This window comes from Chiloscyllium plagiosum, unplaced genomic scaffold (genome assembly GCF_037043375.1).
Source record: "Chiloscyllium plagiosum isolate Xiang-an unplaced genomic scaffold, Cpla_swu_hap1 HiC_scaffold_27, whole genome shotgun sequence".
NCBI classification, from domain to species: Eukaryota; Metazoa; Chordata; class Chondrichthyes; order Orectolobiformes; family Hemiscylliidae; genus Chiloscyllium; species Chiloscyllium plagiosum.
This window is the reverse complement of record NW_028270165.1, coordinates 45,124,968-45,148,568: the sequence shown is the minus strand read 5'-3', so window position 1 is coordinate 45,148,568 and position 23,601 is coordinate 45,124,968. Positions and strand designations below refer to the sequence as shown.

General features: G+C 45.2%; 1 protein-coding gene across 1 annotated transcript in view; it reads right to left on the bottom strand.

Annotated features, from left to right (window-relative positions):
* Positions 1-450: 450 nt before the first annotated feature.
* LOC148143852 (uncharacterized) overlaps positions 451-23,601 on the bottom strand; it is a 49,079-nt gene continuing 25,928 nt past the window's right edge. The window contains exons 2-3 of the mRNA XM_087975274.1: positions 10,409-10,418; positions 451-945 (exon numbers count right to left, since the gene is read on the bottom strand). Coding sequence (XP_087831400.1) covers positions 766-945; positions 10,409-10,418 — 190 coding nt within the window. The 3' untranslated portion in view covers positions 451-765. The remainder of the gene's footprint in view (positions 946-10,408; positions 10,419-23,601) is intronic.

Below are 23,601 nucleotides of genomic sequence, written 5' to 3'. Positions count from 1 at the left end.
AGGGTAAGCAAGCCAATACAAACGATTGTCATTATCACCAGATTCACAGCACAATTAAATTAAAACACACAATGTCCCTCAGAATTTCTCAGCTCTTCCTAGTCAGACTTGAAGAACAGATTTTGCACACCAAAACTATAATTTAAATAAAAATGAACAATTATAAATACTGCAACTTTACTCAGGCAAATTTAAACAAGATAATTTAATTAATAGCAATGATCATGCCCCCACCATCTCACAGACAGAGACTTAAGGGGTAAATTAAAAAAGAAAATAAAGAAATTACCAATTCAACCAGTTTCCAACAATTGATTTCCAAGCTTTTGTGCAATTTTTGGACGATGAGTCGTTCACACGCACATAACCGTATATCTAATTTCAAAGTCACTGCTGAATGTGAATGGTTGTCCCGATGCATTCAACTACTTCTTACAGACTGCGACTCATTCCCAGAAAAAGCCAACAGTTCTTTAACTGGACAGAAAAAAAAAAAGAGTAGCTTCTGGGCTCAACATGCTGCACCTCCCACTGGAAGCAAAGTTGGACGGAGGGAAGTCCAGCAGGAAACAAAAATAGCTCACTGACTCTCCACTGCCAGAACAGGCGGGAGTTTCAGTCCTGGGGGTGACCCACAACAGCTTCACCGGTGTAATCCGATTGGTTGGGAGCACTGGTGCCCCCGCACGTTGCAGGTCAACAAAAACCTCCACCCACACTAGGGGCTGGCAAATGGCCTCTCAACATTGTGGATCCGCCAGTGCCTCAGCAGATGGGAAGAATTGCTGAAGGCCTTCCTGCACTCGGGGCAGGGGAAGGGCCTCTCCCCGTGTGGACCCACCGGTGTGTCAGATTGGAGGAATGGCTGAAGCCCTTCCCGCACTCAGGACAGCTAAAGGGCCTCTCCCCCGTGTGGACTTGTTGGTGGATCTGAAGGGTGGAGGCCTGTGTGGATGCACCGATGGGTCTCCAAGGCAGAGGGGACACAGAAACCTTTCCCGCAGTCGCCACACCTCCACAGTTTCTCCACAGGGCAGGATTCCCCGGGTTTCTCCATGGCCGAAGCTTCAGCCGCACACAAATGTGTGTAGAGCTTCTACCCGCCGTGATATCCTCTTTCCAAGCCGTATTATTGTTTCAGACTCCACAGTCCACTGCAACAGTACAGTAGCTCATCCAGTCCCACTGCTGCTGAAAACGTACTGAAACAACAATGAAAATACTTTGCTCCTTTTCACAGAATCATAGTTGAAAATCATTGTGGTCCAGATGGACTGAGTGACTGTCAGACATTGACGTCAAAGTGAGGACTGCAGACACTGGAGAGTCAGTGTCGGAAAGTGCAGCGCTGGAAAAGCACAGGTCAGGCAGCATCTGAGGAGCAGGAGAGTCAATATTTCAGGCACGAGCCCTTCATCTGTTGATTTTGAAACTTCCGTCTTCAGATCTCCAATATTCTAAAAAGAGATCACAAACATCAATGTCAGTCCAGGGTAGAATTGGTTGTTCTGAATTTCTACTCTGTGGAATATTCTTTTCTTTTGTTATTCCACAAAATTGAAAGCACTATCCCACTCTCTCTCCCCCTCTGTTCTCACTCCACTCTAATTCTCCTGAAGGTGCTGATTCAGGATCTCACAGGGCAGAAAAGCAAAAACGTCAGGACTGACATCCCTCTGAATTTTGGATACCTCCACCTGAGTTAATATCTATCACAATATTGGGATAGTGCCGAGAGTGAGCAGGTCTGATTTTGGGAAGAAATTTTTTAAAAAGTGCCTCAATTCAGGGTGAACCTGCAAAGCAGCTTCTTGAGGAACAGCCAGACACAAAATGGTTAACGTACCCAGGAACGGGGGAGAAAGTGAGGCATCAAGGTATTAAGACCAACACCAGAGAGAAACCAAACAAAGACGTGGCAAATGTTTGTGGAAAGTCAGATTCACAGAGATATACAGCACAGAAACAGATACTTAGAGCAAACTCTTCCGTGCTGATCAGACATTCTAAATTAAGGTAGTCACATTTGCCAGCACTTGGCCCACATCCATCTGAACCCTTCCTATTCATATACCATCCAAATGCCTTTTCAATGTTACAATTGTACCAGCCTGCATCACTTCCTCTGGCACCTCATTCCATACACGCACCACCCTCTGCGTGAAAACAATACCCCTTAGGTCTCTAAAATCTTCACCACTCCCATCCCCGTCCTCAGCCTAAACTTATTAACCTCCAGTTCTGGACTCCCCCATCCCAAGGAAACCACCTTGTCTATTTACTCTATCCCCGCCCCTCGATTTTATAAGTAATCTTTCTGGTTGACCCGCCCCCCAGTCTCTGGCACGCTGGGGAAAACAGCACCTCCCACCCTCCATCCGGCTCTCCTCACCTTGAATTTGCAGTATCTGCTCCCTCCCTGGGTTCACTCCAGTTGCTACAAGTGAACAGATCCCCCCAGGATGAAGAGTTGCTTAGAGGGAGGAAGTGAGTTTCACTCTGAAACGGACATGGCCACTTCCGTGTTGTGACGTCACCAGTGCCGCACTGCGCTTGCTCCGGATGGCGGCCGCCTGGACCGCACTGCCCTACGCAGTTTGCAAAATTCCTTCCTTTCAGAGAATACCCAGAGTGTGGAAGCAGGTCATTCGGCCCAAGGAGTCCACACCGACCCTGCGAATGGTAACCCACCCACACCCATTTCCCAAACCCTATTGCTTTACATTGAACCCTTACTAATGCACTTAACCTGCCCATCCCTAAACACCATGGCTAATCCACCCGAACCTGCACATCCCTGAACCTGACGGAACAATTTAACATGGCTAATCCACCCTAACCTAGACAGATGCCGGCCAGAGATCCTAAATTAATGTAGTTCCACTTGCCAGCATTTGGCCCATATCCCTCTAAACCCATGCTATTCATGTACCCAGATGTCTTTTAAATTGTGTCATTTTTCCTCCGGCAGCAGGTTCCAAACATCCGCCAACCTCTTCGTGAAAAAGTTTCACCTCACGTCCCTTTCTCCATTCACCTTAAACCTAAACTCCTCTAGTTCTGGACGCCCCCCCACCATGGGGAAAAGACCTTGGGTATTCACCCTATCCATGCCCTTATAAACTTCTGTGAAGTCAGCCTTCAGCCTCTGATACTCCAGGGAAAATATACCGGAGGTATTCAGCCTCTCCCTGTAGCTCAAACCCTCCAACTCTGACATCAGCCTTATAAATCTTTTCCACCCCTTTCAAAGTTTCACAACATGGTCTCTTTGTTCTGCAACACTCCCCTTAACTGTGCCAGTCCTGCATCGATTGCTTGACCAAAATGCAAACCACACATTTCTCTAAATTAAACACCATCTGCCATTCCTCAGCACATCTGATCAATTCTAATTTATATTTATTTCCTCTTATTCCAGAGAAGCTGAAAATCTCCAATCCACACACTCTCCCTCCATTCCCACTTTGCTGAATCTAATCCCTGCTATATCTCATCCTAAAGGGTCTGATTCATGCTGATTAACAGGCCCACACTCAGAGGTGATCCAATTGAAACATACAGAATACTGAACGGCCTGGACAGAGTGGATGTTGGGAAGCTGTTTCCAATGGCAGGAGAGACTGGATCCAGAGGGCACAGTCTTAAAGAAAAGAGAAGACCTTTTAGAACGGATTCAAGGAGAAACATCTTCAGCCAGAGAGCAGTGAATCTATGGAATTCCTTGACACACAAGGCTGTGGAGGCCAAGTCAATGAGGATATTTAAGACTGAGACAAATAGATTCTGGAGTATCGAGGGGTCCCGGGAGAAAGTGGGAGAATAGGGTTAACAAACTTATCAGACACATTTGAATGGTAACAGCAGACCTGATGGGCTGACTGACCTAATGTCTGCTCTTGTCTTCCAGTTTCTTACTGTCCTGGACACAGAATTGGGGGCAGGAGTATGCCATTTGGTCTTTCAAACCTGCACCAGCATCGAACAGATCATAACTGGATATGGATCTACCTACATCTAGGTGGATAAGTTGGGAATTTTTCACTGGAGCACAGGAGGTTGAGAGGTGACCTTTTTAGAGGATTATAAAATCATGAGGGGTATAGATGAGTTGAATGGCAAGTGTCGTTTCAAAATGAGGAGCAAATTTTTAAGGTGAGTGGAGAAAGATTTTAAAAAGACATGAGGAAAACCTTTTTCTTTTAAGAGAGTGGTTTGTGTGTGGAATGAAGAAATGGTGGATGCAGGTAGAGTAACAACATTTAAAAGACATTTTGATAAGTACATGAATAGGAAAAGTTTGGAGGAATATGGATGAAACCAGGTGGGACTAGTTTAGTTTGTGAATATAGTCAGCATGGACTCATTGGACTCAAGGGTCTGTTTCTGTGCTGTTTGACTCTAACTGTTCTGTACTGGTCTTAAACCATTTTATTTCCTTCCCCCACAACCATCCACTTCTTTGTTGTTCAAAAGTCAGATAAACTCAGCTTTGAATATATTTAATGACCTCCTATCTGCACAAAGACATCCCCACTTCTGAACTCAATTCCTCTTGCTGATATACCACTTGCCTTGCTGATTGCTTACTACACCTGTCTGACAACTGGCATTGACTGGCATAGAAGGATGCTGATGCCCCTTTGTACATCCACACATCATTCCTGACGAAAGACTCGTACCCATAAAATCGACTCTCCTGCTCCTTGGAAGCTGCCTGGCCTGCTGTGCTTTTCCAGTGTCACACTTTTTGACTCTGATCTTCAACACCTGCAGTCCTCACCTTCACCCACATCCCAATATCACCATTTAAACAATGCCCCTTCTTTGTTTTTTTTCTTCCCCCACAGCAAAGGATATAACTTCACATTGAAGTATTGGATTTGCCATGTGTTTGCCAATTCAGACAGTCCTGGACCAACATTTCCTGAGTCTGCTCCTTCCTGGATTCAATCCGTTTCCTTTCATTTGCTACAAGTCAGCAATTTAAGCCCACAATGAAGAAAAGGGCATGAGAAAAGTGGACAGAGGAAGGAAGTTGCAGTCTGGGGTGAAACTTAATCTTCATTCAGAGAGAGAGGTGCAGGACAACTTCCACATTCAGACAATAGGGGATGTTCTGATTGGCAGGATGACTACCAAGCTTCTGGTCCTCCAGGAATGCCCCAATGGCTAAAAGTCGCGCCCCATTTCAGCGGAAACTAGGAGCATGCGCATTTTTTAGCTGACAAAAATAACAAGCGCCGTTCTTGCTGACACCGAGGAGCCTGTGCAGTATGCTCTGTGGAAATGCTGCTATTACTGACAAATTTTAAGGGTCCAAATGCCAATAGATAAAAAAAGGGTAGACCCACAATTTATTTTCCTCCATGGCTCCTCACTATTTTTGCTAGTTACCGTACCTATACCCCTCATGATTTTACAAGTTTCAATAAGGTCACCCCTCAACCTCCTATGCTCCAGTGAAAAACGTCCCTGGCTCTCCTAACTCAAACCATCCAGTCCTGACAACGTCCTGGTACATCTTTTCCAAACCCTATCTAACAGTGTTCTCCCTATAACAGGGCGAACAGAACTGTACTCAGCATTCTAAAAGTTGCCTCACCAATATCCTATACAACCTCAACGTGATATCCCAACTCCAATATTCAATGGTGTGAACAGTGAAGGCAAGTGTGCTAAATGCCTTAACCACCCTGTCTACCAGTGATGCAACTTTCAAAGAACTATGTACTTAAACCACGCCCCATGTCTCTGTTCTACAACATGATCCAGGGCCCTACCAGTAACTGTACAAGTCCTGCCCTTTGTTTTTGTAGCAAAATGCACTCCTCGCTTTTATCTATACCTCTCTCATACACATGATCTCTCTCAGAGACACACTCCCACCACCCAATATTCACACCTTCACAAGCTTATACTCCATCACACTCTTGCATTACCAAACATGCACACAGGCAAACGCTCTTATGCAAACTCTCAGACACACACACACACACACACACTCGTCTATGGGATAAATTTGCATTTGCTGATACATTCAATTTTGATCAAAAAGCACAATCTGTAGGTAGTCAATATTTTAATAATTTTTAAAATTGTAATATTTTAAAACTTCCTACTTTGGAAATGGAACCAGTCTGATTGGGATACAGACAATCTTCAGACTCTAACCTCACACCGTTCATGTACTGAGCTGTGATGTCACCGATTTTTATAAAACCTTAAGTCATCTCGAGAACCTGACTTAAAAGTACTTCTGGGCTTTATATATTAATGAACCAAAACCCATTCTAAAAGATTAAAGACTAAACCGCAATCTAGGGTTGTTCAATATAGCCCGGTTGTACGACACTGATCTTTTCTATAAAATCTGTGTCTTATGATCCTGCTCCACAGCTACCTGAAGGAGCAGCACTCCAAAAGCTAGTGCTTCCCAATAAACCTGTTGGACTATAACCTGGTTTTGTGTGATTTTTAACTGTATCCACCCCAGTCCAACATCGACTCCTCCACATTGTTTCCAGTGAACACAGCCCACACCTGGTGCGGTCTATAAACCTTACAATGCTGACGACATAACGCAGTACCTGCACTCCTGGAAAATTTCTAACCATACTGGCTACTCATTCACTGCTGCAACTGATACACAACATTGGAAACTTAGTGCAGGAGGCTGAAAGAAATGAGCTGTTTTAAAACAAAAACCTGTTGCAGCTCAAAGCTTCCATGAGTCTGAGACTGGTGGTAAGTTCAGGTAATCTTTATTGCAATCCAACTTTACTACAGCTTCAGATCCTCCCAGCAAAAAGGCATAGAAAAAGTAGCTGCTTTTTATACAGCACAAGGTCAGAGCATTGTCAGTCCAGGGTAGAAATTCAGAATATGCAATTCTACTTTGAGGAACATTTTTTGCTTTTGTTATTCCACAAAATTGAAAGCACTATCCCACTCTCCCACTCCCTGTGTTCTCACTCTGCTTGAACTAATTCTCCTGAAGATGCTGATTCAGGATCTCAGACAGAAAAAGCAAAAAACGTCAAAACTGGCATCTCTGAATTTTGGATAACCCCATCCAACAGTTCATATATTTCACAACACCATGGTACTGCTGAGAATGAGCAGGTCTGATTTTGGGAAGCAAACACAAAAGGGTGTGTCAATTCAGGGTGAACCAGCAATGCAGCTTCTTGATGAAGAACCAGACATTAAATTGTTAACATCCCCAGTAAAAAAAAAAGGGTGGGTGTGGAGGAGGTGAGACATCAAGGCATTAACACCAACACTCGAGAGAAACTAAACATACAGACATGGCAAGCATCATTGGAAAGCCAGGGTCATGGAGATATACAGCACAGAAACAGACCCTTCAGACCAACTCATCCGTACAGAAAATATATCCTAAATCAATTAGTCCCATTTGCCAGCACCTTAGCCGATAACCCTTTAAGCCCTTCTTATTCGTTTTCCTCATTCAGATGCCTTTTCAATATTGTAATTGTACCAGCCTGCATCACTTCCTCTGACAGCTTATTCCTTTCATGCACCACCCTCTGAATGAAAAAGTTGCCCTTCTGCTCCCTTTTAATCTCGCTACCCCCCCACCCACCATCCCCCTCCACATCCCCCAATGGTGAACCGATGACCTTCTCACTTCGGACTCCCCTATCCCCAGGAAAAGAGATGGTCTATTTACCTTATCCATGCCCCTCATGATTTTATAAACATCTATAAGGCCACCCCTCAGCCTCTCACACTCCAAGGAAAACAGCCCTAACCTATTCAACCTCTCCCTATAGCTCAAATCTCTCAACCCTGGCAATATTCTTGTAAATCTTTTCTGAACCCTTTCAAGTTTCACAACATCTTTCCAATAGGAGGGAGACCAGAATTGCATGCAACATTCCAAAAGTGGCTGTTGGGCAATGGTAATTTAGTTCCAAAATGCTAATTCCTTCACCGAGAAGGAAATAATTTGCAACGTAACTGAGAGAGGCCCCTTACGGAAGAGTGAAAAACAGAGAGAGAACTTTCCATTAAGGTGGAGAGGAACAGAGTTGATTCTGTGATTGGGGACTTAAATCTAAAGCGAGAAAATTACAATGGCAAAGGCACAAACAGGCCACAACAAATGAGGGAACATTATTAAAAAAAAAATGACAAACATTTAAATAGCACCTGGAGGAACTGCAATAGTTGTCCCTTCCTGTCTGGCAAAATAAAATACAAAAGGAGGTCCAGCCACGGCTAACAAGGGACATCATGGATCGTACTGGATCCAAAGAAATGGCGTACAAATTGGCCAAGGAAAAGCAGATCTGAAGACTGGGAGCACTTCTGGTTTCAGCAAAAGGATTGATTAAAAAGGGGAAAATGGGGTATGTAAAGACAAAAAAAAAGGATTAGTGAAAATAATTACAAATGAGAACAGGCAAAGTTCTCATGTGGATCAAAGAGATGGCAGACCAATTAACCACACATGTTGCTTGTATCATCACAAAGCAGGACACAAGTAACATCCCCAAAATTTTGGGGAACACATGGTCCATCGAGAGCAGAACTGAGTAGTTGTTGGGGAAATTGATGGGATTAAAAGTTTACAAAGCCCCAGCACCTGATAATCCAAACTCCAGGGTATGGACTGAGATAAGTCATCCAATTGTCAAACCTTGGGCTGATCTTAGCAGGGCTTACACACTTAACAGGAAGGTCCTGGGGTGTGTTACTGAACAACCAGACCATGGAGTGCAGGTTCATAGCTCCTTGGAAGTAAAGTCGCAGGTATTTAGGATAGTGAAGGTGGCATTTGGTATTCTTTCCTTTATTGGTCAGAGCATTGAGTACCGGAGTTGGGAAGTCATTTTGCAGCTGTTCAGGACATTGGTTAGGCCACTTTTGGAATATTGCATGCAATTCTAGTCTCTTTCCTATCAGAAGGATGTTGCTAGGGTTGGAGGATTTAAGCCACAGGGAGAAGTCAAACAGACTGGTGCTGTTTTCTTGGAGAGTCGGAGTCTGAGCAGTGACCTTATAGAAGTTTATAAAATCATGAGGGTCATGGATAGGATAAATAGATAAAGTCTTTTCCCTGAGGTGAAGGCATACGTTTAGAGTGAGCGGGAAAAGATATAAAAGAGTCCCAAGGGGTAGCTTTTTCACACAGAGGGTGTTGCATGTATGGAATGAGCTTCCAGAGGAAATAGTGGTGGCTGGTGAAATTGCAACACTTAAAAGGCATCTGGATAGGTATATGAATACGAAGGGTTTGGAGATATATGGGCTGGGTGCTGGCAAGTGGGACAAGATTAGGTTGGAATATCTGGTTGGCATGGACAGGTTGGATTGAATGGTCTGTTTCTGTGCTGTACATCTCTATGACTCTATGATGTTTGTCTTGAGTTTCCCATCTGAAACTTGTGACATCCACTAAACTAAATCTACAAAAGATGTCACTGAGTACAAGATTAAAAGCTCAGGGGACAGTTCTACTTTCCACAGAACACTTTTCTTCTCTACTAGCTGGAAGTATTAAAAATTTCAATCCTACACATTGTCTCTCCTCCTGCATTGAAATTCACATCCACTTCCTCATGTCTTTCTTCCACTCCTGGTGTTTTCTCTTTTCTCCAGTCTACAAACTGACAACAATATCAACACGTCAATACTCTCCAGGTCACTGCGATCACCACTTTCTTGTCCAGCGCCACAGATTATCACATTCAACTCAAATTCAGGATCTCTCTCTCACTCCCTTTTCCTGTGTTAAGGGCAGATATACCCTCAGCGCCTGGTCTCTCAAAGTGAAATGAGGAAATTCTAGTTGACACAAAGGCTGTCACGAGGTTGGAGTTCTCTCCTGGAAATGACCGTGGATGGTGCCTTCACCAAGATGGCCGCCCACCCCAAGACAACATGCGCCTTACCCCCACAAAGATGGCGGCCGGTTGCACTGGCAACCCGAGAGGTCCTTCTCCAATAAATACTTGACCTGTGGGGCTTTAATTCGCGGCCTCAGGCCTCCCCCTAGGAGTTTGTAAACACCCCAGTCTCCCTCCGCCCGAGGTTTCCAATCCTACCCTGTCTCACTGTCTCCTCTCCCCGGGGGCAGGAGCCAGGTCTTGGCGCTCGGGCCTGGCGACCTCCCCGGGATGTTCCTGAAACCTGGTCCTGTTCTGAAGAAGGATCACTGGACCCGAGACGCGTTTGGGCGGGGGCGGGGGGTGAGAATAAGGGTGATGTCATCACCAGCTGAAGGGACGTGATTGGACGAGTCTTCCAAGAATTTGAAAACAATAGGAGCGGGGCGATAGGTTTGCCCGCCCCCAGCCACCTGATAGGTGGGTTTATGTTCAGTTTGAACAAAAGTATGTTTTCAATTTTCAGCCTGTACAGAAATGGTATTCCAGACGTCTGGAAAGCTGAAACATTGGGAAACTTTCAGACATAAACAATGGGATACTAATAAAATGAATAAAAGTAGGTAAAGTAAATTACCAAAGAAACCTAGCACAAAATATCAAAAAGAAAAGCAAACGCTTCTAGTCGTATGCTAAAGGGAACAGAGTAAATGTTGGTCCCTTGGAAGATGAAACCGGTGAGTTAATCGGGGGAATACTGAAATGGCAAGCTTCTTAATTAATACTTTTCCTCAGTTTTCACCTTGGAGGACAGCAGTACCAGTCCTATTTGAACAGCCAAGGCAGAAGCCATAGAAAGCGTAGCACTTAAACAATCAACGTTGATAGGTGCACTAGGAGGATTAAGGGTAGACAAGTTCACTGGGCCTGATGGCCTACATTTTAGGGTACTAAAGGAAGTAATGGCGGAAATAGTGGAAACATTAATTCCAACATTCCAAAATTCCCTGGACATGAGAAAGACTAATTGAGTGTATTTAAGACTGAGATAGGTCGATTCTTGGTTGACAATGTGAACAAAGGTTACGGAGAGAAAGCGGGAGAATGGAGTTGAGAAACTTATCAGCCATGGCTGAATGGTGGAGCAGACTTGATAGGCTGAATGGCCTGATTTCTGCTCCTATATCTTATGATCTTATGTTTCCAGTTGATTGGAAAAATGCTAATGTAACATCTGTATTTAAAAAGGGAGGGAGGCAATATATAGGAAATTGCAGACCAGTTAGTATAGTATCTGATGTTGGGAAGGTATTCGTATCAATTATAAAGGAAGCAATATCAGGACGTTTGGAAATTCAAAACTCCACCCATCAGAGTCAGCATGGTTTTATGAAGGGCAAATCAGGTTTGACTAAGTTCTTCGAAGATATAACAAGTGAATTGGATAATGGGGATCCTGTAGATGTAATATATCTGGCCTTCCAGAAGGCATTTGTGAAAGTGCCACTCAAAAGGTCAATTCACAGGTGGGATCATATGGGATTAGGGTTGATTTATCTGCTTGAATAGGTGACAAGTTGATGGGGAGGAGACAGACAGTCTGAATCGATGGCTTTTTTATTCTGGATGGCAAGATGTAACTATTGATGTGCCACAGGGTTGGGTCCTTGGAGCCCAACTATTTACAATCTACATACAGGGATAAAAGGCACTATAGCCTAATTTGCAGATGACACAAAATAGGCAGGATGCTCCGGTTTCCTCCTACAGTCCAAAGATGTGCAGGTCAGGTGAATTGGCCATGCTAAATTGCCCGTAGTGTTAGGTAAGGGGTGGGTGTAGGGGTATGGGTGGGTTACGCTTCGGCGGGTCGGTGTGGACTTGTTGGGCCGAAGGGCCTGTTTCCACACTGTAAGTAATCTAATCTAATCTACTAGATATAGATAGGTTAGGAGAGTGAGCCAAAATTTGGCAGATGGAGTTTGGTAGATAAGTGTGAGGTCATGCATTTTGGTCACAAAAACAGGAAGGAGACCTATTATCTAAGTGGTGAGAGGCTTTGGCGTGATCTGATGCACAGGGATCTGGGTATCCTCGTTCATGAGTCACAGAAAACTAGCATGCAGGTACAGTAGATAATAAAGATAGCGAATGGAATGTTGGGTTTTACAGGTAAAGGAATAGGATATAAGGTTAAGGAAGTGTTGCTGCAACTGTACATGGTATTGCTGAAACCACACCTGAAGGATTTGCCGAGTTCTGAAACCCTTACTTCAGAAAAGATGTAGTTGACAGGAGGTCCACTAGATTGATCCCACAGATGAGGAGGTCTTTTTTTATAGATTAGATTACATTACAGTGTGGAAACAGGCCCTTCGGCCCAACAAGTCCACACCGACCCGCCGAAGCGCAACCCACCTATACCCCTAACCTAACACTACGGGCAATTTATTATGGCCAATTCACCTGACCCTGCACATCTTTGTACTGTGGGAGGAAACCCACGCAGACACGGGGAGAACGTGCAAACTCCACACAATCAGTCGCCTGAGGCGGGAATTGAACCCGGGTCTCTGGCGCACCGTGCCGCCCATAAATGTTGTTGAATGAAGAGAAATTGAACAGTTTAGACTGATACTTTTGAGAATTTAGAAGAATGAGAGCAGATCAAATTGAAGTATTCAAGATGATAAAAGGTATGGATAAAGTAGACATGGAATGGACGCACCCTCTTGGGCATTCTAGGAGAGGTCACAGACTAGGACAAGGGGGAGCAAATTTAAAACAGTGTTGCGTGAAACTACTTCTCCCAAAGGGTTGTGAATCTGTGGAATTCGCTCCCCCAAAGTGTTGGAAGCTGGGACAGTGAATAAATTTGAAGAGGTGTGGAATAGGTTTTTAATTGGTGATGGGTTGAAGAGTTATGGGGAGAAGGCAGGAAAATGGGGGTGAGGAGCGTACCGGCCATGATTGAATGGTGAAGCAGTAAGATTTACAGGGATGTTGCTGGGACTGGAGGTTTTGAGTTGTAGGGAGAGGCTGGGGCTTTTTAAAACCTGGAGCGTCATAGTCTGAGTAGTAACGTTATTAGAGGTTTCTAAAATCATGAGCGTCACAGATAGGACGAATAGCCAAGGTCTTATTTCCCAGGATGAGGGAGTCAAAAACTAGAAGGCATAGGTTGAAGGTGAGAGGGCGAAAGATTAAAAAAGGACCGAAAGGGCAATGTTTGGACACAGAGGGTGGTGCTTGTATGGGATGAGCTGCCAGACGAAGTGATGGTGGTTGGTCCAATTACAATATTTAAAAGGTGAATGGATGACTAGTTTGGGTGTAGATGGATTTGGGCCAAATGCTGGAACTTGGGACTGGGTCAGTTTGGGACATCTGGTCAGCATGAAAGAGTTGATCCAAAGGGTCTGTTTCTGTGCAGTGTGACTCGATGTTTCTCACTCTATGACTGAAAGCAGGCCTTTTTGCTGATAATCTTCCTGTTGGATTTTTTTAGAGCACTCAGTTTCAGGAGATTTGTGGTGAGTGAAATTGGCACATGTCCTGTATCCTGGAAATTCTGGAAAATAAAAATAAATAATTCTCTGTGAACGGTACAATCCACATCCCCCGACGTGAATGGTACAATCCTCTCCTTCCCCTCTGCACCTCACCCCCCCCCCCCAATCCCGAATGGTAAAATCATCCTATCCTTTCTACCCCTCCCCATGAATGATGCAATCCTTCCCTCTCAATGGTACACTCCTTTCCTCCCTCACCCATGTAGGGTGCAATTCTCCCGTCTCCGAATGGTACAATCCTTCCAACTGTCAATGGTAAAGTTCTCCCCTACCCACATCCGCCATGAATGAAACAACCCTCCCTGTCTGGACTGTACAATTCTCCTTTTCCCATGTCCATGGGATGATTCTTCCTCACTTCCACCCCCACCCCCATGAGTGACAGCATCCTTTTCATCCCCATTCGCCGCCCCGCACCACCACCCCGACCAGGAATGGAACAATCCTTCGTCGGGGAGTCCAAAACTAGAGGGCATAGGCTTAGGGTGAGAGGGGAAAGATATAAAAGAGACCTAAGGGGCAACTTTTTCACACAGAGGGTGGTACGTGTATGGAATGAGCTGCCAGAGGAAGTGGTGGAAGCTGGTACAATTGCAACATTTAAGCGCCTTTTGGATGGCTATATGAATAGAAAGGGTTTGGAGGGATATGGGCCTGGTGCTAGCAGGTGGTGCTAGATTGGGTTGGGATATTTGGTCGGCATAGATGGGTTGGACCGAAGGGTCTTTTTCCATGCTATACATCTCTATGACTCTATAAGTTTAAAGACTTCATATTATGTATGTACACTATCTTTGCCGCTTGTAATATTTCATCGTCCTGAAGAAATCCTTCAAAACATATTAGCACCAGGTATGAAACTGACTGTGTGACTACTTTAAGTGGAGGAGTTAATAAGAATGAGAAAGGAGCGGCTGAATATCCAAACCTACCCATGTAACAGTCAAGAAGGCACAACAATGCATTTTCTTCCACATGAGGCTTAAAAATTCAGCATGTCCATAAGGATCCTCACCAACATTTACAGATGCACCATAGAAAGCATTGTGTCTGGGTGCATCACGGCCTGCAACGGCAACTGCTCTGCCCAGGACCAGAAGAAACTACAGAAGGTTGTGTGCACAGTACCGTCCATCCTGGAAGCTAACCTTCCATCCATGGAATTCATCTTCACTTCTCATTGTCGTGGAAAGGCTGCCAACATTATTCCCGCAGCCACCCCCGCCCTGGCACCCAGGAATGATCTCCTACACCCTCTTCTGTCAGGCAGAAGATACAGAAGCTTGAACATACGAACCAAAAGTTTGAGAATAGCTTCTTCCCTGCCATTATTAGACTGTTGAATGTAACTCATGAATTTGAAATCTGATGTTGACCTTGCTTTTGTGCACCTTCTGTGCAGCCATAATCCTACACGCCTCGCTCTGTCTAAGCACAGTATGACCTGCATGTCCTTGTTTGCTAGGATCTGACTGTACTGCTCACAAATCAAAACTTTTGACTGTACTTAGGTACATAGAACAATACAACACAGTATAGGCCCTTTAGCCCTCGACGTAGTGCCGACCCTTTATCCTACTCTTAGATCAAACTAACCTACATATCCTTCATTGTACTAACTTCCACGTGCCTATACAAGAGTTGGTTAAATGTCCCTAATGTATCTGATTGTACTATAGCCGCTGGCAGTGTATTCCATGCACCCACCATTCACTGAGTAAAGAACCTTCTCTAACATCTCCCCTGAACCTTCCTCCAATAACCTGAAACTTATTCCCTCTAGTAAGGGCATTTCTGCCAAGGCTATCCACTCTATCTATGCCTCTCAACATCTTGTACACCTCTATCAAGTCACCTCCATCCTTTTTCGCTCCAATGAGAAAAGCTTTAGCTCCCTCAACCTTTTTTCAAAAGACATGCCCTCCAGCGCAGTCAGCATCCTGGTAAATCTCCTCTGCATCCTCTCTAAACATCCACATCTTTCCGACAATGAGCCAACCAGAACTGAACACAATATTGCAAGTGTGGTCTATACAGGATTCTACGGAGCTGCAGAATAGCCTCATAGCATTTACACGAAGTCCTCCTGCTAATGAAAGCCAACATACCATACGCCTTCATAACAGCCCTATCAATCTGCATGGCAACTTTGAGGAATCAGTGGACATGGACCCCAAGATCTCTCTGTTCCTCTACACTGCCAAGAATCTTGCCTTTAACCCTGTATTCTGCATTCAAATACGACCTTCCAAAGTGAATAACTTCACATTTTCCCACGTTGAACTCCATCTGCCATTTATCAGCCCAGTTCTGCATCTTGTCAATGTCTAATTGCAAACTAGATCAGCCCTCCACACTACCCACAACTCCACCAACTCAATGTGGGACATATGGCAATAAATCAAGTCAAAAAGCTCTCACAAAGAACTCTCAGAGGGAATCTCACCCCTGACCAGTGCCGTTTCTCATGTAGATCCAATATTCTTGTATCTATGTTAGAGTGGTGCTGGAAAAGCAAAGCAGGTCAGGCAGCATCCGAGGAGCAGGTAAATCGATGTTTTGGGCAAAAGCCCTTGATCAGGAATAACGTTGATTTTCCTGCTCCTCAGATGCTGCCTGACCTGCTGTGCTTTTCCAGCACCACTCTAATCTGGACTCTGGTTTCCAGCATCTGCAGTCATAGTTTTTACCTACATTCTTGTATCTTTTCTGACTGCAGATCAAGAGGCCATCCTTTTTACGAGACAAATAAATGTGTCAAGTTGAGGAAACAAAGCCTGTCAATGTCTTTAATAGACACAGATCGAGACCAACATTTTCCAGAGACTGTCCCCTCCTCTGGATTGACTTGCTTTCCCTCCAGCTGCAACAAACCAACAGTTGAACCCGAGGATGACAAATAGAAAAGGAGGGGAGGGTGAGAAAAGAGGGTGTTGTGCTCACAGATAGAACAAAGAAATTTTATAGTCCAGGAATATGCCCTTCAGCTGTCCAAGCCTGAGCAAATCCAAATCTTCTGTCTGTCTAAACCTGTTGCCCAATTCCTAAGCATCTGTATCACTCTGTTCCCCACCTACTCATGCATCTGTCCAGGTGCATTTTAAATGAATTTACCGTGCCTGCCTCTACTACCTCTGCTGGCAATGCATTCCAGACACCCACCACCCTTAAAAACTTTTCACCTCTCGTTATTGAATCTTTCATCCTGGGAAAGAAAGCTCATCTCTATCTACCCTGTCTATATCGTTCATCATTTTGTAAACCTCAATCAGGTCCCCCCTCAATCTCCTTTTTTCTAATGAAAACAAACCTAACCTACTCAACCTTTCTTCATAGCTAGCACCTTCCATACAAGGCAACATCCTCATAAACCTTCTCTGCACCCTCTCCAAATTGTCCACATCATTTTGATAATGTGGCGACCAGAACTGTACACAATATTCTCAAAGCAGTCGAACCAACATCGTTTAAACTTTTAACATGACCTGCCAGCTCTTATATTCAACACCCTGTCTGATGAAGGCAAGCATATCATATGCCTTCTTGACCACTCTATCCACCTGTGCAGCAACCTTCAGGGGACAATGGACCTGCACTCCCAGATCTCTCTGCTCATCAACTTTTCCCTAGGCTCTTCTGTTCACTGTATAATTTGCTCTAGAATTAGACTAGCCAAAATGCATCACCTCATATTTGCCTGGATTGAACTCCATCTGCCACTTCTCTGCCTAACTCTCTAGTCTATCTATATTCTCCTGTATTCTTTGACAATCCCTTATGCTTTCCGCTTCTCCGCCAATCGTTGTGTCATCTGCAAATGTGCTAATCATACCAGCAGTGCTCTCTTCCAGAGCCCTGATCCCTGTGGAACTGGTCACCTTTCTCCATTTCAAGAAACTCCCTTCAACTACGACTGTCTATCTCTTGTTGCTCAACCAGTTCTTTATCCTCCTAGCTAGAACACTCTTTGATTGGCAGGAGGACCAGACTCTGATTGGCAGGAGGACCAGACTCTGATTGGCAGGAGGACCAGACTCTGATTGGCAGGAGGACCAGACTCTTTCCAGTCCTCCAGGGTTTCACAAAGGTTGGCGAAGGCGAAAGTGAGGACAGTAGATGCTGGAGATCAGAGTCTAGATTAGAATGGTGCTTGAAAAGCACAGCAGATCAGGCAGCTTCCGAGGAGGAGGAAAATCGACATTTTGAGCAGAAGCCCTTCATCAGGATCAAAGGTTGGTCTGCCGTCCATCAGAACAATGTGGGGCGGGCCCCATTCCGATCTCACACATGCGCACTGCCTGCGACCGACAGAGCGGGTTCTGCAGCGCATGGGATTGTGGGAGATATAGCTGCCAGTAACGAGGTGAAATGAAGTTTCCCACATGCCGTCTTAATCATACTATTCACGTGATATTGAAGTACACGTTAGGAGCCAACCTTTAATCGATTTTAAATGATACACTGAATGAAATACTATAGGTGTTTAACTCTAAACTCTATTTCCAATTCAGTGCCAGTATATTGCTCCTTATCTGTCCTCAAATAAGGACCGAATCAATGCCCTCCATCTGTTCCTCCTTAACGTTAATTTTTCTTTAGTTTGCACAATTCAACGCTCTGTTTCAACGATTAATAAAAGTTACTCGTGGTAAATGGGCGTTGCTGGCTGGCCAGTATTTTATTCCCCTTGTGGTGGTGGTGGGCTGCCTTCTTCAACTGCTGAAGTCTATATGTTGTATGATGACCCACAATGCCCTTAGGGAGGGAATTCCAGGATTTACACCCAGCAACACTGAAAGAATAGCGGTACGTTTCCAAGTCAAGATGGTGAGTGGCTTGGAGGGGTACTTGCAAGAGGTTGTGTTCCCAAGTATCTGTTGTCCTGGTCCTTCTAGATGGAAGTAGTTGTTGGTTTGGAAGCTATTTTCGAAGAATCTTTGGTGAATTTCTGCAGTGCATCTTGTAGATAGTACACACTACTGCTTCTGAACAGTGAAGCAGAGGAAATGAATGTATGTGGACATCGCGCCAATCGAGCAGGTTATTTTGTCCTGGATGGTATCAAGTCTTTGCTTGAAAACTGTTGAAGCTGCAGCCATCCAAGCTGATGGGAGAGTATTCCATTACATTGCTGACTTGTGCCTTGTAGAAGATGGACAGATGAAAATATTTGACAAATAGACTATTTCCACAAGACCTAGTATTCCCAAAGTTAAAGTATTTTTAATAACCCCTTTATATTTTCCAGAATTTCCAGGATTGGGGACTTGCACCACTTTTACCCACCACAAATCTCCTGAAACTGGGTGCAGTAAAAAAAAATCCAGCAGGACGATTTTCAGTAAAAAAAAAGGTCTGGTTTTGATCATAAAAATAATCAATTTATAGAGTGACACTGCATGGAAACAGACCCTTCAGTTCAACACATCCACGCTGACCAATTGTCCAAGATCTGACCCAATCCGAATTTCCAGTATTTGGCCCAGATCCTTCTCAACCCAAATTATTCATCCAGGCACCTTTTAAATGTTGTAATTGTACCCAACTCCACAACTTCCCCTGGCAGCTTGTTCTACACCTACACAACCGTCTGCATGAAAAGCTTGCCCTTTAAGTCCCTTAATCCACATCCCTGCCACTCTGTGACAGCACCACCTGTCTATTCAAGACTGTCACCCGCAGTGCCGCCTGTCTCTTCCCCCCCGCCACACACAGCGTCCCCTGTCTATTCCCCAACGCCACCCACAACACCTCCTGTCCCTTCCACCCCACCACACACAGCGCTGCCGGCCATTCCCTCTGGCACCCACTGCAGCCCCGTCCATTCTCCATGCCACCTACAACGCCCCCATCCATTCCCTATGCCACCCAAAGCACCCTCTGTCCAGTTCCCCCCGTCAATCACCCACGGCACCCAAAGCTCTCCCGGTCCATTGCCCCCCACGCCACCTACAGCGCCTCCTATCTATTCTGCTCTGCCACAAACAGCATCCCCTGTCCTTTCTGCCCCGCCACCCACAGTGCCCCGTCCATTCATCCACGTGACCTATAGCACCCCCTGTCAATTTCCCGTCACCTCAGTGCCCCCTGTCTATTTCCCCAACAACCCCCAGCGCTCTCTGTCCATTGACCCCCACATTCCACAGCATCCCCTGTCCAGTCCCACCTGCCACCCAATGCACTCCAAGTCCATTCTCTCTCTATCCCCAGCTTCTTGTCCATTATTCCTCTCTACCCCGAACACCCGGTCCATTCTATCTCCCCATCTTCTGGCCCTGTCCTTTCTCTCCCCACCCAGTGCACCCCATCCATTCTCTCTCTCCCCCCACGCTCTGCACCCCCAACCATTCGCTCTCTCCTCACACTCTGCACCCCACACTATTCTCTCTCATTCCTTCCCAACACTCTGCCTCCCCCATTCTTCCTCTGTGGCCCCTCTCACATTCTCTGTCCTGCCATCCTCTGTCCCACCCCCTCACCGTCTTTCTCTACCCCCACCCTCTGCTCCCCTGTCCATTCTGCCTCTTTTCTCCCCAGCCCACAAACCCACCCCCTGTCCTTTCTCGTGCCTTGAGCCCTCTTTGGTCGCTGTATCAAGCCCTTCTAAGAAGAGAGTGAGAGAGAGAGAGACAAAATATATGTGATGACTCTACCTGGGAGACCGGAGGGACGAGAAATGGTTAATCTTTAAAAGTGAGAATTGCTAAAATGTTATATTTAGAAACATCGTTAAAGTCTGAAAGCACGTACATTTTTTTTTAAAAAGAGCTCCTGAAATCGTTCTGAAACTTGCAGTGAAATATGCGCAGTTAAGCTATAGCTCAGGACAGGGTGTAAGGGGTGAATGGCCTACACCTAGTCACGTGAAATTGGTCCCCCTTGTGAATTAGAGTTGTAAAGCACGGAAACAAAACCTTCAGTGCAGGCCGACCAGATATCCTAATTTGGCCGATATCCCTCTAAACCCTTCCATCCAGATGCCTTTTGAATGTTGTAATTGTACCAGCTACCACGACTTCCTCCGGCAGCTCATTCCAAACACACACCACCCTCTGTGTGAAAAGTCGCCCCTTCGGTCCCTCATAAATCTTCCCCCCCCCCCCCCCCCCCCAAACCTATGCTTCTAGTTCTGGATTCGCCCCTTCCACTACCCTGAGGAAAAGGCATAAAAATGTTGAGCAGCCAGACAGAATGCAAAAGGAAAAAAATTGTGGATCGACCCTCTTTTTCTCCTATTGACATTTGGACACAACTGTCAGTAACAGCAGCATCTCTACGGAGCATACTGCGCATGCTTTACGGTGTCAGTAAGGCACTACGCATGTTTATCAGTGTCAACAAATCACTGCGCATGTTCCTTGCTGTCCGCGGAAAAGGCGCGCGACTTACTTTTGATGAACCAATAGGAAACCAAGAGGACCGGAAGATGACTGGTCCTCCCGTCAATCAGAGCCCCCATTGTCTAAATGCGGAAGTTGGACCATGAGCTTCTGAAGTTGCTGCTGCTCCTCTCAATGAAGATTGTGCTTCACTCTGGACTGCAACTTCCTTCCTCTGTCCAACTTCTGTGAGCACATAATTCTCTTTTCCGACTCCGTTTTTCCATTTATTTTTCATTCTTAAATTAAGGGGCGTGGGTTTCCTCCAAGTGCTCCGTAGTCATCCCACAATCCAAAGACGGAGAGATTAGGTGAATTGGCCATGCTAAATTGCCCATAGTAATCAGGGATGTGTCGGTTAGGTGCATTAGTCAGGGTAAATTGAGAGTAATAGAGTAAGGCAATGGATCTGGATGGGTTGCTCTTTGGAGGGTTGGTGTGGAATTGTTGGGCTGAAAGGCCTCTTTCCACACTGCAGGGATTCTATAAATTGTTGACTTGTAGCAACTGAAAGGTAAGGAGCGGGCAGACTCGGGAAATATTGGTCCAGATCAATGTCTGAATTGGCAAAATACACAGGCAGGATGCTGGAAGAACACAGCAAGCCAGGCAGCGTCAGGAGGTGGACAAGTTGATGTTTTGGGTGTAAACCTTCTTCAGGACTGAGCGTGGGAGCTGCAGAACAAGTGGGTGCTGGGGGCAGGGTGGGGAAATGGGGACAGGTGAACACCTGGTTGGTCAATGGGAGGAAGGAATCTGGTTGGTGGCAGGGTGGGAGAGGGGATCGGGATGGGAAAGGAGGTTACTTGAAATTGGAGAACTCAATGTTGAGGTGTTGTTCCTCCATTTTGCAGTTTTGTTTGTTGTGGCAATGGAGGAGGCCAAAGATGATCATGTCAGAAAGGAAATGGGAAGGGGAATTAAAATGGGTGGTGACTGGGAGGTCCGGCCGGCCTCTGCGGACCCAGCTGCGATGCTCTGTGAAGTGTTCCCCAAGTTTACACTTGGTCTCCCCGATTGTAGAGAAGGCCACAATTGGCAAACACATGGCAAATACAGTACCACAATATGAAGTTATAGCCTTTGCTGTGAAAAAAGTAGAAAGGAGGTGTATTGTTTAAGTGGTGATCTATTGGGATGTGGTGAAAGTGAGAACTGCAGATGCTGGAGATCAGAGTCGGAAAGTGTGGCACTGGAAAAGCACAGCAGGTCAGGTAGAATCCGAGGAACAAGAGCCCTTCATCAGGAATGATGTGTGGATTTACAAAAGGGCCTCAGCGTCCTTCTACACCAGTCACTGCCAGTTGTCAGTCAGGTGCAGCAAACCATCAGCAAGGCAAGTGGTATATTACCAAGAGGAATTGAGTTCAGAAGTGGGGATGTCTTCCTGCAGTTGGGGTGTCATTGAATATATTCAAGGCTGAGTTAATCTGAGTTTTGAACAAGAAAGAAAGGGATGTTTATCGGGGAAGGCAAGAAAATCCTTTTAAGACCAGTACAGACCAGTACAGAACAGTTACAGAGTCATACAGCATAGAAACAGATCCTTCAGTCCAAATAGACCATGCTGACTGTGTTCTCAAACTAAAGGAATCCCACCTGCCTGTGTTTGCCCCATATCCCTCTGAACCTTTCCTATTCATGTACCTATCCAAATGTCTTTTAAACATTGTAACAGTACCTGCATCCACCACTTCCTCTGGACATTCATTCCACACACAAATCACTCTCTTAAAAGAAAAAAGGTGCAACTCAAGTCTTTTTAACATTTTTCTTGTCTCACCTTCATAATTTGCTCATGAATCTTGAAGCCCCACCTGTCGGAAAGGATACCTGCTGTTCACCTCCTCTATCACCCTCATGATTTTAAAAACCTCTCCTGTGCTCCAGTGAAAAAGTCCCAGCCTATTAAACTAAATGTAGGGATATTCATATCCAGTTATGATCTGTTCAATGCTGGTGCAGACTTCAAAGACCAAATGGCCGACAACTGCTCCCAATTCTGTGTCCAGGACAGAAATAGACCATAAGACTTAGGAGCAGAAATTAGGCTATTCAGCCCATCAGGTCTGCACATACCATCAACCATGACTGATGGGGTTTCTCAACCCCATTCTCCCACTTTCTCCCCGTAACCCTCAGTCCCCTTGATACTCAAGAACCTATCTATCCCCGTCTTAAATATCCTCAGTGACATGGCCTCCACAGCCTTCTGTGGCAAAGAATTCCATAGATTCACCGGTCTCTGGCTGAAGGAGTTTCTTCTTATCTCCATTCTAAAAGGTCTTCCCTTTACTCTAAAGCTGTGCCCTCAGGTCCTAGTCTGTCCTCCCAATGGAAACATTTTCCCAACATCCACTCTGTCCAGGCCATTCAGTATTCTTTATGTTTCAATTAGATCGCCCCTGAGTGTAGGCCTGTTAATCAGCATGAACCAGGCCCTTCAAGATGAGGTGCAGCAGGGATTAGATTTCGCGAAGTGAGAATGGAGGGAGAGTGGGTGGGATGGACATTTTCAGTTTTGAGGCAATAAGAGAGGAAAAAGAGTTCCCTATGAATTATAATTGATCGATGGATCATGGATTGGCAGATGGAGTTTAATTTGGAGAAATTAGTCAATCCAGGCAGGACAGACACAGTTAAGGGGAGTGTTGTAGAACAAAGAAACCTAAGAGTGCAGGTTCATATTTCCTTGAAAGTGGAGTCTCAGGCAGACAGGATAGTGAAGAGGGCATTTCATGTGCTATCCTTTATTGGTCAGAGCATTGAGTATAGGAGTTGGGAGGTCATATT